This window comes from Misgurnus anguillicaudatus, chromosome 17 (genome assembly GCF_027580225.2).
Source record: "Misgurnus anguillicaudatus chromosome 17, ASM2758022v2, whole genome shotgun sequence".
Lineage (NCBI taxonomy): Eukaryota > Metazoa > Chordata > Actinopteri > Cypriniformes > Cobitidae > Misgurnus > Misgurnus anguillicaudatus.
In genome coordinates this window covers 33,855,351-33,874,744 of record NC_073353.2, presented here as the reverse complement: position 1 = coordinate 33,874,744, position 19,394 = coordinate 33,855,351, and the positions used below count along the sequence as shown (strand labels likewise).

The 19,394-nt window shown below is 35.5% G+C and overlaps 1 protein-coding gene across 2 annotated transcripts in view; it reads left to right on the top strand.

Moving 5' to 3' along the window:
* The window catches only part of calcrla (calcitonin receptor-like a), a 33,166-nt gene extending 15,650 nt beyond the window's left edge, over positions 1-17,516 (top strand). The window contains exons 2-13 of one of the 2 annotated variants that reach the window (XM_055215003.2): positions 2,728-2,811; positions 2,904-3,051; positions 3,526-3,639; positions 6,880-6,992; positions 7,096-7,187; positions 7,281-7,407; positions 9,566-9,719; positions 9,830-9,890; positions 10,194-10,260; positions 10,971-11,189; positions 12,293-12,334; positions 13,889-17,516. In XM_055215003.2, the coding sequence (XP_055070978.2) occupies positions 2,749-2,811; positions 2,904-3,051; positions 3,526-3,639; positions 6,880-6,992; positions 7,096-7,187; positions 7,281-7,407; positions 9,566-9,719; positions 9,830-9,890; positions 10,194-10,260; positions 10,971-11,189; positions 12,293-12,334; positions 13,889-14,104 (1,416 nt within the window). In that variant the 5' untranslated portion in view covers positions 2,728-2,748 and the 3' untranslated portion in view covers positions 14,105-17,516. Of the gene's footprint in view, positions 1-2,699; positions 2,812-2,903; positions 3,052-3,525; positions 3,640-6,879; positions 6,993-7,095; positions 7,188-7,280; positions 7,408-9,565; positions 9,720-9,829; positions 9,891-10,193; positions 10,261-10,970; positions 11,190-12,292; positions 12,335-13,888 lie in introns of both variants that reach the window. The other variant, XM_055215004.2, reaches the window with a different exon arrangement.
* The last annotated feature ends 1,878 nt before the right edge of the window (positions 17,517-19,394 follow it).

Genomic DNA, 19,394 nt, shown 5'->3' with positions numbered 1-19,394 from the left:
ACAGATGACGTAAGCTATCGTTCCAACGTAAATCTCTTTTCTTGGACTACAACAAACACACAGATTGTAGTTAGGGATGCACCGAAATGAAAATTCTTGCCCGAAACCGAAAACCGAAAAAAGGAAACCATGGCCAAAAAACCGAAACACCGAAAGAAATTATTAAGCCAATTATTAGTGCAATTGCATTTATGACTATCACTGTGTACAATCTTTACTAGGGGTGTGTGACGGATCAAAAAACTCACAGTTCGGATCACATTACAGTTTTTGAGGCACAGATCAAATTATTTTTCGGATCAGCAAAAAGCAGGTGGGAAAAATCTAATAAAGAAATTGCAAACATTTATAAAAAAGAACAAAGTTGTACATTAATAAGGTCTGAAATTAGCATTAGGTACAGAAATCAAATGAATTAAATGAATCATAACACAATAAATTAAATATATTATTATTTTTAGAGCTATTTGTCTCTTAACATTAATGAAACAGACTTAAGTAGGTTAATCTGACTGTAATATATACATACACTTGACATAAACAAATGTTTTTATTAGAAAAAGAATACTGTGGAGATAATTTTATTTATATGTGCCCTGTCAATAACTGAGAGATTTTATGTTTGCTTGTTTTTTTTAAACACGTCTCTCGTATGTGCACTATTGAGGGCACTTTAAACGCGCACAGACATAGAGACGGAGGCTCCACATAAAAACGTTACGTTGTGTTTCGTTGCTTTATTCGCCAAATGTATGTTAATGGATTACAGTATGAGACACATTAGCACAACTCTCTCTAAAGTTTACACATCAAGACATGCTTAATCTTTGCAGACGCGTTCAAACAGCTCGACCGTGAGTGAAACCTGCTTGAGCACTAAGGGGAGGGGTGTGTGACGACTGATCACCGTGAGTGAAACCCAAGCGCTAGCGCACAGATGGGAGGGGCGCGGTTGACATTCATTTTTGGTTGGCATTATCGGCTGGATTTTTTATTTCGCCCCGAAACCGATAATGCCATTTTCGTCCGAAATGTTCGCCGACCGAAATTTTGGTGCACCCCTAGATTGTAGGCAACAGTTTACTTCCTGGGCTTGTTGACGTGGACAAGACCGACATTAACATAATTCCTCCGCTTGGACTCACAGCCTGTAAATTAACTCCTGTTAGCATTGCATTGTGAGCGAATCTTTCAAACATGGTAAGGAGCGTCACATTTCCGCGTACATCGCTTTTCCCATTGATAAGTTTTGTATAAAATCAATGCATTTGAGAAAAGCAGTACATCTGGAGCTACAAAAATGTACGGTATGTGGAAGATAATGTGTTTTTAACCATAAAACACATTGTATTATACCAAATACACAAAATAACGTTTTTAGTAATGAAATAGGTGCACTTCAACAAATTTGTCTTTTGTCGCAAAACCCTTTTACGTAGGTTTAAATGCAAAAGTCTCCAGTCACTCTTCACTGTCCTTTCTGAATAAAGGTAAAAGGGTTACAAATTCAGTCAATACTCTAATATATTCAGTAAACCTATTTAACAGAGTAAAAAAACTCTTGCACCTTGACGTTCACATGCTGTCATTCATCCGAGTCTTCTTCCGTGCACATAAAGGACTTTGCTGAAAAATCATCATGGCGTTTTGGTTTCTGCTAACTAACTGGTATTTCTGAATGGCCTGAGGTCGAGATTAAGTGGATTTGAAGCAAATGTATTTAATTAACGTATGATACGTTGCCAAAGCATTCAGTCAATATCATTTTCAAATTTTTTGATGGAGACTTTTGCATCTGAGCTCTTTATATATGCTATAATACAGTTGAATAAAACCATGAATTACTGGGATGATTTTAATGCACTTTTTATTTGCCTACATTTTATAATGAATAAAAAAGCCATTTCTGAGCAAATTCATGAATATAGAGTTTGATTCCAAAACGCAATAAATCCATTTTGAATCCATTTTTTGTCGTTGAACTTTTTGGACAGTGAACAGCTGTAAAATGTTTTGGTCCTGCTCGATTTTCGTTGACTTTTTCATAAGATCCTCTGGGGTCAATGTGTTAGCATGACAGAACCTTGATGCTGTCGTGTGAGAACAAGCAATAGCCGGCATTTTCCGTCTCCCGAGTGTCTCTTCCGTAAACTATTGGACTTTGATGGCTTACGTTTCTTTCCCGTCACAGAAAACCCAACACAGGTTATCAATGCCATCAAAGTATTATTTTGTTTTTGTTTGTTTGTTGATCATGAAGTACAAGACGAGTAAAACCAGGATTTCGTGTGTATTCAGCGCTCTGCCATTGTTGTTTACAATGCATGGAATGGTGCGCTGTGATTTGTTGAGCGGATTTATTGCATTCTGCAGAAAAGGAGGACTGGCGTTTATTGCGTTTTGGGAAAAAAGGGAGAAAAGATGACAGAATAACACGGCGGATATTGGATTTTATGTAAAATTAAGAATTTACCTTTAAATACTGACCTGATACAATACCGATTTTGCATTACGCATACTTGCATGTGTTATGATCAGTGGTTACAAGAATTCCCTTTTGTCCTAAAATATTTTGAATGTTTTTTCCAGCTCTTTGGTATAAGTTTAGTGTCTGTAAATGCATTGAAGTGCATCTTTGAACACTTGAGTACTTCTGCTTTTGTCAATAGTTGTAAAAGAGCCCTGTGTACTGTGTGCAGTGTTTTATTGACGTGAACTGCCTTGCAGATCAATAGAGGATCATTGGAAATGTCAAAGAAGATGATGCGCAGCTGTTGGGTTTGTCTATTGCTGCTGGGATCTGTCACAGAGGTGAGAAAAGTATAAAGCTATTGCTAAAGCTGTTATCACGTTCTCCAGATAGAAAGAAGAAATGACTTTCTGAACGTGTCTGCTTTATGTAGCTTATTGCCAGTCCCGAGGTGAACGAAAGTCAGCAACAGCATCCTCAGAATGTGTATCATGACATTACCATTACCAGAAACAAGATCGTGACTGCCCAGTTCGAATGCTATCAGAGGATCATGAAGGACAACCCCCAAGACAGAAAAAGTAAGCACTTAACAGTATTTTAACATATATATATAAGAGTATTCAAATGGTGGCCTACCAAGGTCAACATCTTTTATTGGTTATAACCCAATCCATAACCAAAACCAACCATATATTTTTAAAGTTCTTTAAAATGGAAGGCGGGACTAATAATAGGACCCCTTGAAAAGCAAGTGTGTGGCACAAATGCGTTATGCTCAATGACTAAAATATTAATAAAAACCAAATAAGATTTTAATATCCCTTTATACATACACCGATCAGCCATAACATTATGACCACCATTTTTCCTGCTTCAACTACACTTGTCTTCAAATATATATATTATGATATTAGTTTATGTCATCTTGTGTTATTAGTATAGCAAGAACAGAGAATGCCTCTGGGAACTCATATTTATTCAGTTTTAGAGAAGGGTTCTGTTGGGTGACAGAATAAAAAAAAAATGTTTTGCTTTTACTTTGTTTCCTTTAGCTGGTCCAGTATGCAACAGAACCTGGGATGGATGGTTGTGTTGGGACGACACAGATGCCGGTGTCACATCTGAGCAACACTGCCCGGACTATTACCAGGACTTTGACCCTACAGGTGAATTTAAGGTTCTGTGCTCCTGTATAAAGTTCGACTCTACTTGCTTTTCACGTGTTTGATTTTTCCCTGCTTTATTCTCCTTCACTGTCAAAACATGAGCATAAATCAAAAGATCTATGGCTTTTAATACTTTGATGAAAGGAAACATCTCTGCCCTGCAGGACAACAGGGAGTGAATGTGGTTTGAATATCAACTTAGGTGGGATGTTTTCTTTCCAACCACAAGCTGAAGTGATGAGAGAAAAGCATTTTTGGTAGAAGTGCATAAAACAGGAAGAAAAAATGTATTTTGCATTTAAGGACTTAACTACTGTAATGATTTCTAATAGCTCTTGGAAAGTGATTAGAAATAAAATAGTTTTCAAGTATACACAACAATTAGCCTTAGGTATGTGCCCGTATTAAATTGTCATGTTGCAGTAATTCGGATATTGCTTAAGCTTTTTATTAGGATATTTTCAAGGTGTTTAATTGCATTTCACTTTTAAAAGTTAAGCTAAAGTTTCCCACTTGTACTGTAGGTATGATGACAAAATTTTCAAAAATCCCGCTTCTCAAAATGTAGACAGAGCAGACTTTCCCATTTACAAAGATACCTGGATTGTAAAAATCCATTTAGGATTGAGAAAGTTATGATATTTTTAACATTAGAAATCAGAGGAAAAGTTATATAGGGATGTGTATGGAAATTGTGTGACCGAAAATGCTGCCTATTCACATGTTTTTGCTTATAACTTTCTCATTTTATCAGATAGTAGCATGAAATTTGCAGATATTTGCATGCATTTTAACAGAAGGTAGAATTTTGTTAGTTCTTTCAAATTAAACCAAGAACATTTACTGTTTTAGTCGGAATGGGCATCAGACTTTAGTGGGAATGGGCATCGGACGCATGGTAACCATGGTTTTTAGAACGATGCCTTCAGTGGATGTTCTGACAGGATGTTCACTGTAGTCTATTACCAAAAACGTGATATGGAAATTTCCGCAATTTAATTAAATACAATCTCCTCCCAGTGCTTTAAGTGGCCCAAAAAAAGTGCCGGTACTCTATTTTTTTTTTCTTTTTTTTGCTGACTGGACTTCTATATTTAAGGGGTTTTATATTCAGCAGTCAACAGACGACCTTGTAAAAAATAATAAATCCTTATATAAGTTTGTGGATTTGCTTGAGCTAGAAATAGCCATTGACATACATAAAATGTGCAAAAGGTAGATATATAAGTAAAATTTTCAGCATGGTCAAATGCTAAAACTAGTTGTTCAGATAGAAAGAGCTTAAAACAAAAACTTTAAAATGACACCAAGACCATGTCTATGGGTTCAAGAATAACAAAATACTGGCAATTTAAAACTAGAAAGTCGTCACTTTATTTTTTCCCATTGTTTTCCATTTTGCGGGTGGTAAAACTACTGTGCGTTCAAATTCATTGAAATTTCATTGGGCAGTGTCCCAAACTAAAAAGGGCACTAAGGGGGGGGGTGGTACTATTAGTATGGTTTTAATAAAGTATTATAAATATGATGTGTTATATTACTAGCATCAACTTGTGATTATAATGGGAAATATAATAACAAGAATTAAAGTGTGACAAAAAAATATTCAATATGATTTACCTGCTGGCTTGATGGATCTTTGAATCCATGTTTGCAATGTTGAACTGCCTTTAGAAGCAGCCTCCCTTTCCGTTCTCTGTCTTTATTTTATGAAGGCATTTGTGTTTTTTGTATTTTTTTTCCTACAAAGTGTGCCAACAACAGCAAATTTAGTGTTTATATTAACTTAGATCTGATCGGGAACATTAAATCCATTAGACAAGCGATAATAGTAAGAATGTGGATATTTTGATGTTGTTTGCTTGCTAAGTTGTTAGCACTTTTACATTTTACAAATACATAAAAAAACTTCCAAATGAGTAATTCTGCGGTTTAACAGCTGATATAATGTAATAAATCTACCTGTTAATGCAACGAACTTCAGAAACTCTCGTCCAGGCAGAGAGTGCACACAGAGATGCTGCGGAGCAGGCGGGAAAACACGAAGTGGATTAGCGGAATCAGTGGATCTTTAGCGAACTTTAGGATCTTTTTATAGATCACAACCTTTGCGTGCGAAATTACGGAGGATAAAATACAGGAGATTTAAAGGAAAATACTAATACGGGAGGACGGCGGGAAAGAAGGGTAAAATACGGGACTTTCCCGGCCAAAACGGGATACTTGACGGGTATGAGTCACACCTCTCCACACCACGTTGAGGCTGACTGACAGCAAAGGCGATGCATGCGCTTTTAACTTGTAAACTCAAGGGTGTATGGGTAATGTAGTCTCTGCTCTCGGTGGGACGAATTAGGAAGTGTACATTGTGAAGAGTGCTCTGAAAAGCGCCAGCGCAGCCAAAGGATTAAAACCTCTGATTTAAACAGATGTGCAAATGAGCGTTCCGGTACGCTAAAAGCACGTTCTGGGCTCAGGGAGAGGTGGTGGTACGCTCAAGAGCTATTTTTAGAAGTGGCGGTACTGAGTACCTGCGCGTTCCGGCCCACTTAAAGCACTGTCTCCTCCATATATTTAGATATAAAAACTTTGCGGTAATTTGCGCGCAACAACATTACTGTGCTGTTTTAACACCGTGATGTACCACTTTACCGAACACTGATAAATATCTATAGCCATTTTGTGCTTATTAAGTAATAATTTTATGTGATCTTACTGTATATGTGACCATGGACCACAATACCAGTCATAAGGGTCAATTTTTTGAAAATTAGATTTTTAAAGATAAATAAGCTTGTCATTGATGTATTTTTGTTAGGATAGGACAACATTTGGCTGAGAGCTGATCAAATACAACTATTTGAAAATCTGCAATCTGAGGATGCAAAAAATCGAAATATTGAGAAAATCTCCTTTAAAGTTGTTCAAATGAAGTCCTTAGCAACACTAATGATGAATACATTTTCATGTAAATGTTAGGAAATTTATCTTCATGGGACATGATGTTTATTTAATATGCTAATGTTTTTTGGCATAAAAATCAATAATTTTGACCCACACAATACATTGTTGGCTATTGCTACAAATATACCCATGTGACCTACAATACTGAATGGTTTTGTGGTCCAGGGTCCCATATGTGTGTGCAGGAACAGAATTAAAATGTACTAATTAGCACAATTTTTTTCCATGCACAGTCAGTAATGTTTTAAACATTTAACACTCTTGTTTCCTATGTAGAAATAGTCATTAAAATATGCACAGAAAGTGGCCAGTGGTTCCTGCATCCCGCGAGCAACCGAACATGGACAAATTACACCAGATGTAATCTGCACGCTAATGAAGGACGAAGGGTATGAATACAAACAATGCAGCGGCTTGAGATGAATATTAACACAAATCTGAACTGGCTTGTGATATAAATATCCCATGATTCTATTGTCTATTGTCTTGCAGACCGCAATGAACTTGTTCTACTTGGCATTAATAGGTCATGGGCTTTCCCTTACATCTTTGTTTATTTCACTCACCATATTCTTCCATTTTAAGTAAGTGCAATTATCTGTTCACCTATCATATATTTATGTTGCAAAGTAGTTTAGAGTTGTATTACAGTTGTGCTTCTTTTTGTGTACCTGCAGGAGTTTAAGCTGTCAGAGAATAACCCTGCACAAAAACCTCTTCTTTTCCTTTGTATTAAACTCCATCATCACTATCATTTGGTTAACAGCAGTGGCAAACAACCAAGAACTAGTCCAGCAAAATCCAGTAAGTAGCTTTCAGCCAATGAAGGACAATTGTGTCATTCAGTAATCATTTACTGATGGTCGACAATCTATAAACTGTGACTATAAACTATGGTAATTCATCTTTTTATATAATTTTGTGTTACTTTGGCATATGGTAAATGTCAGGGTGAATAAATAATGACCAAATATTCATTTCTGGTTGTTACAGTTCCTTTATCCATTTAAAGGGGACATATCATCGAAATCTGACTTTTCCATGTTTAAGTGCTATAATTGGTTCTTCAGCGCTTTTATCAACCTAGAAAATGTGAAAAAGATCAACCCAGTAACTTAGTTTTGGTAAAAATTTCGCTGCAAGCATGTGAAAAATAGATCATTGAAATGTGGCTCCTCTTGTGATGTCAGAGGGGGAATAATACCGCCTCTTAATCTGCACTATCCAACAATGGCACTGCCATTTAGTGCAGAGATCAGCTCATTTGCATTTAAAAGCTTACATGTACAAAGTAACAATTTTAACATGCTGTAATAAATTATCTATATCAGGGGTGTCAAACTCATTTTAGGCTGAGGGCCGGATGGTAAATAACGCCATGATGTGAGGGCCGGATAATTTTTTTAAACCTTCGTGTGCTGATATTTGTGTTAATATTAACTAAACAAACCAATTAATTACTTTGTTCAGCAAGAAAACTAGAGAAACACACAGCTCTGTGAAAACTACATTTCATAAGGTCACACTCATATTATATACACAAATTTACATCTGTACAAAATCCACTGGCCTTAGGTTGAAAAGCCTTAATTTAACTTCTTTTGCATTATTCCTTAATGCCAAAATTATTTATAAATCATTCACTTTTCTTTGGAATATATTTGTAATGAGAACAGTCATTTAGAAAATGAAAATGCTAGATGGGGCAGTGTCCCAAACCAAAAAGGGCACTAAGGGGGGTGGTACTATTATTATGGTTTTAATAAAGTATTATAAATATGATGTGTTATATTACTAGCATGTGATTATAATGGGAGATATAATAACAAGAATTAAAGTGTGACAATCTGCAAAATATTCAATATGATTTACCTGCTGGCTTGATGGAGCTTTGAATCCATGTTTGCAATGTTGAACTGCCTTTAGCAGCCTCTCTTTCGCTTCTGTCGTTATTTTGTGAAGGCATTGATCTTTTTTGTATTTTTTGTCTACAAAGTGTGCCAACAACAGCAAATTTAGTGTTTATATTAACTTAGATCTGATCGGGAAGATTCAATTGATTAGACATGTGTAACGTTAATACTAAGAATGTGGCTATTTTGTTGTTGTTTGCTTGCTAAGTTGTTAGCACTTTTAAAACACCGACAGCAAATCATTACCGGAAGAAATACATAAACAAACTTCCAAATTACTAATTCTGTTGTTTAACAACTGATTTAATGTACTACCTGTTAATGAAACGAACTTCGGAAACTGTCGTCTTCGCTCTCCAGGCAGAGAGTGGACACAGAGATGCTGCGGAGCGGTCGGGAAAACACGAAGTGGATCACCGGAATAAGTGGATCGTTGGCGGAGCAGTAACAATAAAACAGCAAGATTTTTGGGCACCGTGTTTAGTCTATGTTCCGCGTTTTGCTGCTTTCCGCAAGTCTCTCATATTAAAAACGAACTAGACACCCGCCTGAAAGGGTTTTTAAAATATGTATTTTATATTTAATAAATCATCATGCGGCCGGATTGGACACCTTTGTGGGCCGTATGCGGCCCGTGGGCCGTATGTTTGACACCCCTGATCTATATGGTAATTTGAGCTAAAACTTCACATACGTACTCTGGGGACACCAATGGTTTATTTGACATCTTTAAAAAATCTTGTCATCATTTGCCCTCAATCTGCCTTTCTCTAATAATCTTTATTAACTGCCTATAATCGGAATAAACTGATAAAAGCATATTTTCCCATTACCAGACACCAAACCATTGTTTTAAAACAGCCAATGATCAGGGTAGATTATATCTTGGCAAAAACAACATTTATACTGTCTGCTTATTTTGAATTGGGTGTAAATGAAAACAGAATTGCAGTTTGTACGCACCGCACTTCTAGGATTTCACGATTTAATACTTAATAAAGCCAAACAGTAGATGTCATAATTAATAATTTTTATATGTTTCTGTTTAGATCAGCTGTAAGGTATCACAGTTCATTCATCTGTACATCTTTGGATGTAACTACTTCTGGATGCTGTGTGAAGGGATCTACCTGCACACGCTTATTGTCGTGGCAGTGTTTGCTGAAAAACAGCATTTAATGTGGTACTACCTCCTTGGATGGGGTGAGTATACAGCTAAATGAATGCATTCTTTTTAGCATTTGTTGTAATATTTTTAATAGTTCTGTAATGCTTGTATTAATACTAAATGCTGACCTTTTTTTCATTAAAAGGTTTCCCACTTATACCAGCTACAATACACGCCGTAGCCAGAAGTTACTACTACAATGATAAGTGAGTATACTTCATCTTGTGTAGTTTAAATCTGCAATGCAGACTTTTTGTTACAAATATACAAAAATCAGTTATTGAGCAAGAACATAATAATTCAGTGTTCAAAACACCTTTCCTCTACCCAAATTCACAATGGTAAGCTTATAATAAAGTTTTGTAATTTGAGCTGTCGGTCAATTTAAGCTGAAAATCTTGTAGTGTGAGTGTGAAACTTGTTTCCAAATTTAATTTGTTATTGTTTAAAATAATTGTCTTAAATTTCTGTTACATGTTTGGCTAATTCTTTGCTATTTAAATACTCAGTTGTTGGATCAGCTCAAATACGTCTCTCCTGTACATTATTCACGGCCCTATCTGTGCAGCACTATTGGTAAGACATATTTTATTATTTGTAATTAAAACTAAAATATTTGTACAAATTACTTGCAGACATTTAGGGGAATTTGCTAATTTGACTTTTTCCTAAATAGTACAATTTCAGTGTTTAAAAGTTTATGTTACCTATATCAGTGGCGGCCGGTGACTTCTTTTTTCGAGGGCGGTCGATGCGAAGTTCATCACAACATGTATGTAGCTCGTCATGTGTGTGGTTTGTAATTTCAAAATATGTTTTGCGCGTCGAGTGATCATGTGTGCCTCACGTGTCTTGTCAAAGTGGGTGCCTGCTGCAGACGCGTCTAAAGGGTTTATGATAAAAGAGATGTTGCGTTTGCCAGATACTCGCATAATCTCATGCGTAATCAGAGTTTCCTGTTAAGGGAGTGCCTTGAGTGTATTTTGTAAATGTGAGCGTCTCTTGTATCATAAATGGTTTTGACGTGTGTGCAGCAGGCACTTGTTTTGACAAAACACGTGATGCACATGGTTCACATGACGAAACAAACACATATTTTGAAAACGCAAGCAACGCACATGACACTCCGAACACTTATTTTGAATTAGCGCCCCTCGTATGAGCAGTCACGAGCCGCCACTGACCTACATCTAACATTATGTTATGAAACTCTCATCGGATGTTCCTGCCACTTGGAAGGCTTTGTCACTGCTTTTGCTTGCCTTTCATCTAGCCTGTCTTTTCAGGTGAATTTGTTCTTTCTGCTGAACATCGTACGAGTCCTCATCACCAAGCTGAAAGTAACGCATCAGGCAGAATCGAGCCTCTACATGAAAGCTGTGCGGGCCACGCTTATTCTGGTTCCACTACTGGGCATCCAGTACGTCCTCCTGCCATACAAACCCGGCGGGCGTGTTTCAGCAGAAATTTACGAATACATTATGCATATCATAATGCATTATCAGGTATGTGAAAATAATTTAGTTATTATTCTATTTCTTGTCATTTTGTTTTTAGTACCGTGTTAACCAGACTATTTGTTTGCTTATTAACTACTGGAACCAATATTTAATTCAAACAATTAATCACATGCACATTATTTTTTGTACGAGTCTCCGATAAAATATAGATTTCCAGATTTTAATCAATCTTCAGTTTAACAATTCGGGAAATCCCTGAATCGATTCTTAACGTGCGTGCTTTACTTTAGAGACAGGCTCGATAATAAGTGCCTAATGGCCTGCGGCAACCATGATCGGGTCAGTGCGTCACACAAGTTTGCACGTTTTTTAGGCCTTGCCAATTTAAATATTCCAGAAAAGAAGATGCAAAGCAGATTTTAATGCGCTACTCATGTGCCGTTTGAAAAGTTTTGTGTGTGTGCAGATCACAAGGGTGTGCCCAGACAACATCTCAAGACTTGAACTGACATATTTCCCCAAATTTTTTCAAAATGCCGTGATTATTCTTATAAACATAGTTTGTTGTGTGAATGCGAACAGTTCAGTAAGTAAAAGCACGTGTAACAGTCTATTGGATCCAGGCATCACATGAGGGTCTTAAAGTGACAGCACACCAAATAAATTCCATGTATGCAAAACTTACATTTTTATAAAATCATGACAATTGATATTAATATAATATTACGTAATATTACTTAATAAATTGATAATATAACTAATTGATATTAAAACCATATAAAAATTAATCAAATGGCCAAATTTCCTAAGGCTACCTAAAACCACCACAGTGTTCAAAATGTTGTTATCATGGCAAACTTAATAGGTCTTGAGCAGGAAGAAAAGAATAATTTGAAGTCTATTGTATATAAAGCTACACTGAGAAGCTTTGGACAGCTGTTGTCACCAGACCTAACAGAATCAATGCAATGAATAATGCAAACAAGCTTGTCATCCCAGATGATTTCTCATACACATCAGGAATCGCTGCCAAAATGCATTCAAACACAAAGAGAAAACGTTTTTTAATAAAAGGACATTTATAGTTTATGGATGAAAGCTAACCTCTTATGTACTAATGATACGCATTTGGGATTTTGTTTTTTAAGGGACTGCTGGTGGCCACAATCTTCTGCTTTTTCAATGGGGAGGTAAGAGTTTACCAAACTGAAATGACACTTTTCCTGTTTATCTTTACGGAATTACAGAGATCTGCCAACATCCTTTTCCCTGAAAGCAAAGATCAGATGAATTTTTCTTTTTTTAATATGGCCTACTGGCTTTTACCTAAAAGAATGTATCGCAAAATACTGTGAATTTTTAGTTATTTAATATCTGAGAAGGTTAAAAAACGTACAGAGAAGGACGTGACCTGAAAAACTATGCTATTTGTGTAAGGTTGCTATGGCAATATCTCATATCTGTGCTTTAATATAGAGTTCATTTGATGTGCGGTCACAGGTGTGTGTAAAACACCCGTTTCACAGAAGCTTACGGTGGCTCATCCAAATGTTATTTATATTTAAATCGATGCATTTTATTAGTTTTACTGCTCAAATCTTTTGTTTTTAACTCATGTGACCATATAGAGATATATTTTACCATTGATGCGAGACTTATTCTTATTATATATTTACTGTACATTTATGCATTTAGCAGACACTTTCATCAAAAGCAACTTTCAGCATTTTTAGAGTGTATGTCACAATGTATATTATGTATATAAAATGATGATTGTAATATGAAATGATTTTGGTCATACCTCCCAAGGTGTATTATAAATGCATTCAAAGTGTATTTTATTACAATAAACAGAGTAACTTGTTAAAGACCAAACAGCAGAGATGTTTGCAGATGTCGTTTGTCTTAAAGGGACACTCCACTTTTTTGAAAATATAACCCTAGGGTTAAATATTAGATTTTTACAGTTTTGGAATCCATTCAGCCGATCTCCAGGTCTGGCGGTACAACTTTTAGCATAGCTTAGCACAGTCCATTGAATCTTATTAGACCATTAGCATCGCGCGTTTAAAAATAACCTTAGAGTTTCGATATTTTTCCTATTTAAAACTTGACTCTTTTGTAGTTACACCGTGTACTAAGACCAACAGAAAATTAAAAGTTGCAATTTTATAGGCAGATATGTCTAGGAACTATACTCTCATTCTGGCGTAATAATCAAGGACTTTGCTGATGTAACATGGCTGCAATAATATTTATATTACGCAATAATATTACGCAGGGCCCGAAAATAGTCCCCTTTGTAACTTTCAATAGCAGGGGACTATTTTCGGGCAGTGTGTAATATAATTCCGACTCCTGCAGCCATGTTACAGCAGCAAAGTCCTTGATTATTACGCCAGAATGAGAGTATAGTTCCTAGCCATATCTGCCTAGAAAATCACAACTTTTAATTTTCTGTCGGTCTTAGTATTGAAACTCTTTGGTCATTTTTTGACGTGATGCTGATGGTCTAATCGGATTCTGTGGATTGTGCTAGGCTATGCTTGGGGTGGTACCGCCAGACGCGGAGATCGGCTCAAGGGATTCCAAAATGGTAAAAATCAAATGTTTAACTCTAGGAGAGCTGGAAAATTAGCATATTTTCAAAAAAAGTGGAGTGTCCCTTTAAATTATTATTAATGCTGCACGGTTAGTTATGTGATTTTCTGCATGAGGAGCTAATATATGCAAACCTTCCTCAGGTTCAAGCGGTTTTAAGAAGGCACTGGAATCAGTATCGCATTCAGTTTGGCAGTACCATCACCCACTCTGATGCGCTGAGATCTGCCTCATACACTGCGTCATCCATCACTGAGGTCCAGGGCTGTTACAGCATCGACGGCCATACAGAACACCTGAACGGCAAAAACTGCCATGATATTGACAACATCATAAAACCAGAGAATCCCTTCGCCTGATTTAACAGCGAAAAAAACTGCTGGCATTTTCACTCAAATGCCTGACTTGGACCTTTTACCCATAATTCACTGCTTGTGCTTTTTGAAGGGTGAAGGAGACGAAAGCATTTCTCCTGGTATTTACACTGAAAAACACACATTACTACCTTCAAGTAGTGTTATTAAATGAAGAGACGCTTGTGGCCTCGTCTTTGTACTACACAGTATTTTAGGTTGCCTAACTGCTGTGTGCGGTCGAAGTGTAAATAGTTCGCTCTGAGATATCACACATGTAATGCACTTATTTGTCTTATAAGATCAACCCCTTTTGTGTAATTACTGTATATATCTACCCCCAAAGAAGACCAGACTAATGAGAAATCTATATTTTTACTATTGAACACGAGGAAAAATAACAGAGTGCCCATGTATAGTTGAATACTTAGACTATTATAGAGCATTTGTTTCTGTTTTTATAGAGAACAATCAAATAAAAAATTCATTAGGAAGTTTATTGACTGGGTCCACAAAAGATTAGTGCCAAAAAAAAGTAAGAAAAAAATTAACATTTAATCATCTTCCTCTGAAACCATACGCAGTTTTGGTAAATAACAGCGATTCAATCCTTTAATGATTTCAAATTTAAAGATATGAACTTGTTACTCATTAACCATTTAAATTCACAACATCCAACACATTGGTAAAATTCCCAATGTTACCAGTAACAAACTACAAATTAAGAGTTTGGTTCCAAAACGTGATAAACGCCATTTTAAAAACAAATAAATTACCACCAAAATAAGTATTGTATCTGGTCAGTATTAAAAAGTAAATTCTTAATTTTACGCAAAATCCAATATCCGCCTTGTTGTTCTGTCATCTTTTCTCCCTTTTTTCCAAACGGTGACAAATGCCAGTCCTCCTTCTCTGCAGAATGCAGTAAATCTGCTTAACCAATCACAGCGCACCATTCCACGCATTGTACACAATAATGGCAGCGCTTTGAATACACACAGTTTTCCTCATCTACTTTGTACTTCGTGATCAACAAACAAACAAAAACAAAATAATACTTTTGATGGCATTGATAAACCTGTGGTGGTTTTCTGTGGCGGGGAAGAAACGTAAGCCATCAAAATCTAATAATTTACGTGGGAGGCACTCGGGCAAAGGAAAAATGCCGGCTGTTGCTTGTTCTCACACCACAGCATCAAGCTTCTGTCATGCTAACACATTGACACCAGCAGATCTTATGAAAAATTTTTCATTATTTTACTCGAAAATCAAGAAAATCAAGCAGGATCGCTATCAAAAAAGTTCAGCGACGATGTCCCAAGTATGACCGCACCAATGACAGTGTTTTTAATATGACAAAGTCAGTGTTTTGATTAATACCATTAATGTTTAGTTTTTTTTAATCAGTGTATATCACTAGTCAACTAAATGAATATAACATGGCAAAGATGAATGCACATTTATATATTGATTCAATAGATTTATAGCATTTTGATTTTTTATAATAAATCTTTGAAAAACAAATTATGGATTTGATGGATGTTATTATAACCTAAAGATGCTATGTGAAAATTTTTAACAGAAAATAGTGGTTTTCATCTTGTCACTTTCTTGGTATAGAAAACACATTTTTACCCAAATTAGTCAAAATGGATTTATTGCGTTTTGGAACCAAACTCTTCAAATATAGTGATTCCTCATCATAATTCAAAAACATCTGCTTAATGGTCCCCAAAAATTACACTGGACCATAGTTTCTGTAACATTTGTGACCCTGGACCACAAATCCAGTCATATGGGTCAATTTTTTGAAATTGAGATTTATACATCATGTGAAAGTTGATTAAATAAGCTTTCCATTTATGTATGTTTGTTAGGATAGGACAAGATTTGAAAGTCTGAAATCTGAGGGTCAAAATATTGAGAAAATCGCATTTAAAGTTGTCCAAATTAAGTCCTTAGCAACTGCTTCCACTCACAAAATAAAGTTTTGAGATAATCACAGTAGGAAGTTTACTTGCATTATATCCTAACGGTGTTTGCACTGTAAAAAAAATTCTGTAGAAATTACAGTATTACTAGGTATTACTGGCAACTAGCTGCCAGTAACTTACTGTAAATTTTACATTTATGTTATTTACTGGCAACAATTAAATGAACATGAAACATTTTCAGTCTTTATCTTCTACAGTAAGTTACTGCCAACCAGCTGCATAATTACAGCACATTTTTTTTTACAGTGGAATAAAAGAAAAATCGATAATTTTGTTACATACAATATATTGTTGGCTGTTGGTACAATGATAACTACACTACTTGTGACTGTTTTTTCACTAAATGTGAAAGCCTTACAGCATGATAACATACGAAACAGTATATTGTGTGTCATATTCTAATCAGTTTTCCACAATGAAACCTATACTGCAAATGCCAAACCCAATCCTTCAGTATTGATTTAATTTTATGACTTCATAGACTTATAAGTGCATGATTAATCTGTGACTGAATCAAGGTACAATATTGCACTACCAAGAGTATATTATTCATTAGCTCTCTCAGTATAGTACAGTATAGTACAGTAAATACATCACTTTCTTGTGTAGTGTCATTCATAACATAATAAAGACTGCTCATATGTAATTCATCTTCTAACCTAAACTGCCTAAATCACTTTACATACATTCCATACGAGCGGCTAAGGGTTTATTTTTGTTAGTCACATTATATTTACTCTGTTTTGGAAATATTTTTCTGCCTAACTGCTACTTTTTTTCCATATCCTGACAAATGTTCATATAGACTTTCTGAATAGGAATGTGTTTATACTATGTAAATATTATATTTTTAGCTTTAAATATATTTAAAGGGGTGTGCATTGCTTTGGCCTTGCTTTGCATTGTGTATTCCCTTTCATCGTAAACAACAGATGTAACTTTACTCTGGTTTCATACAGTACACACCAGTGTTGACATGCATACCATAACATTTCGCACTATGTAAAGAAATGCCAGTCAAACATCAGCTGTATTGTTTATTTCAGGTTACCCCAATGCAATTGAAACCCACTTTTACTTCAATGTCAGTTCACTTTTCATAAGTGTGAGCCATTTACTGTTGCTTATCTTAATGTTTTTGTTGTTGTGTTGTCTGATATTTTGTGTGTTTTAGTGAAAACACTCACTGCAGGACAGTTTCATGTGTGTTGTAGTACTGTATGTCGCAAATATTACATACATATGCTTTTTTGTCCGATATGGTATTTAAAGTTGCAAGTTGATATCAGAATGTTAAATTATGTATATCATGCTGCATTTAAACCATTACACATTTCTTTTCTGTATGAATGTACTGTGTTTTTCCCGAATTGTCCTACTGGGGTGTATTCGTCTAACAGTTATTAAAATGTGGGAATAATGTGTATCATTGTAATTACAGTCTTGTTTGCATTTTAATGTGCCGTTTCACTGGAATCACTACAAGCGGGCATATTAGTTTTAGAATACACAGATACAAGAAAGGATAAAGCCTGAACATCCATAGATAATTACATTTATGCATTTTGGCAGACGCTTTTATCCAAAGTGACTTACAGTGCTTTAAGCCAAACATTTCATTAATATGTGTGTTCCCTACACTGTAAAAAAAAACTTTGCTGCCTTAAAATTTTTGGTTGAATCAACTCAGATTTACAAGTCATGTCAACAGAAATTAGTTGTCACAACTTATAAAATATAGTTGAGAAAAGTCAACTTAAATTTATAAGTTATAACAACTCACCTGTAGTTATAACAACTCAGTGAAGATAAATAATAGTAAGTTGAAATGACTTGTGGGTCCGAGTTGATTCAACGAAACATTTTAAGGCAGCAAAGTATTTTTTTACAGTTTAGGAATCAAACCCATAACCCTTGCACTGCTAATACAATGCTTTACAACTTGGGCTACAGCAACACATTGTGTTGAGCAATAGGCAGTCTAACAACTAAAATACTAATTTAAATAAACAAAATATGAAACTATAACAGTTGTGCCAGCACAAAAGCCTCTTTTGCCATAAAAATACTGTTGGATTCACTAAAATTTCTGTAGAAATAGTGCAGCTGTTTGTCATTAGTTTGTTCAAAGTTAAATGAGCATTAAACGTTAACAAATCTTTACAGAATAAAGAACAGCCTCATGCAAAGTATTCTGGGAACCAAAATCTGAAGAAAAAAACAGAAAAAGGTTGATGAGGATTTCTGGTTCCTAGAATGCTTTGCATGAGGCTGTTATTTTAGTTTAATTCTCTAAAAACAAAGATTTGTTAATGTTTAATGTTCATTTATCTTTGAACAAATAGTTTACATTGTACACAATGAAAAATTAGCGCTGAACTCAAGTTATGTTTGCGACTGACTTTTTGGAAGTCGCAAATTTATGGAAGGAGATTATTTAGGGCCAGATTTATAGCGTGCATTAGCACAAATGCCTCTTTTGACCTTTTAAAAAACTACTGTCAGGATTTACTAAAGACACGTAGTGAAAAATGTGCATTAATGTTTGAGGCAAGCGTGACCTCTGTTTCCAAATGTTTATTTAGTAAAAAGCGATATATAATAGAAAAGAGTGGGGGAGACCGGAAGGATTGTTGCTGCAGGAAGGAAGGCGACTGCTTAAATATGATTGTGATGATTGACAGGACAGAATAATCAGGCTCCTCCCGTACTTCATTATGAGTACGTTTTTTGGAATGTGGGAAACAACATGTAAAAGTACTGCTAACAAGTACAGTAGCTACTTTAATGGTGGAAATTGTGAAGTAAATTCAAATGAGGTCTGTACTGCATGTCCTCAGATTATTTATGGGAACCACGGGGTATCATGCTGGGAGTAAAGACTAAAAAAGGAAGTACTGGCCACCAGATGTTTCCTCTGTCATGCCACAGTTCAGCGTTAAATTCAAAACATACGTTGTTTAACATCTTAGACAGCATAAAATGAGGCAATCGCAGAGAGCGTGTCCATAACAATTTAAATGGAAAACAAAAGATTTGGATTCACAGAGCCACAGCATGAGACCATCAGTATAAGTTAAGATGAAATGTTTTCTTCCCCATTTAGTTTGAACACTAAGGAGATTGTGTTTACTTAAGTAAGGCATGTTATGGACATCTTCATTTCTAACAGATCAGAACATAAAAACAACAACAAACAATTATTTGATTTATTAGTAAGATTTTAGTTTTATGACTTAAATTGATAATAATAATAATAATAATACTCATTTACTCCCACCAAGACAAACCAATCAATCAAC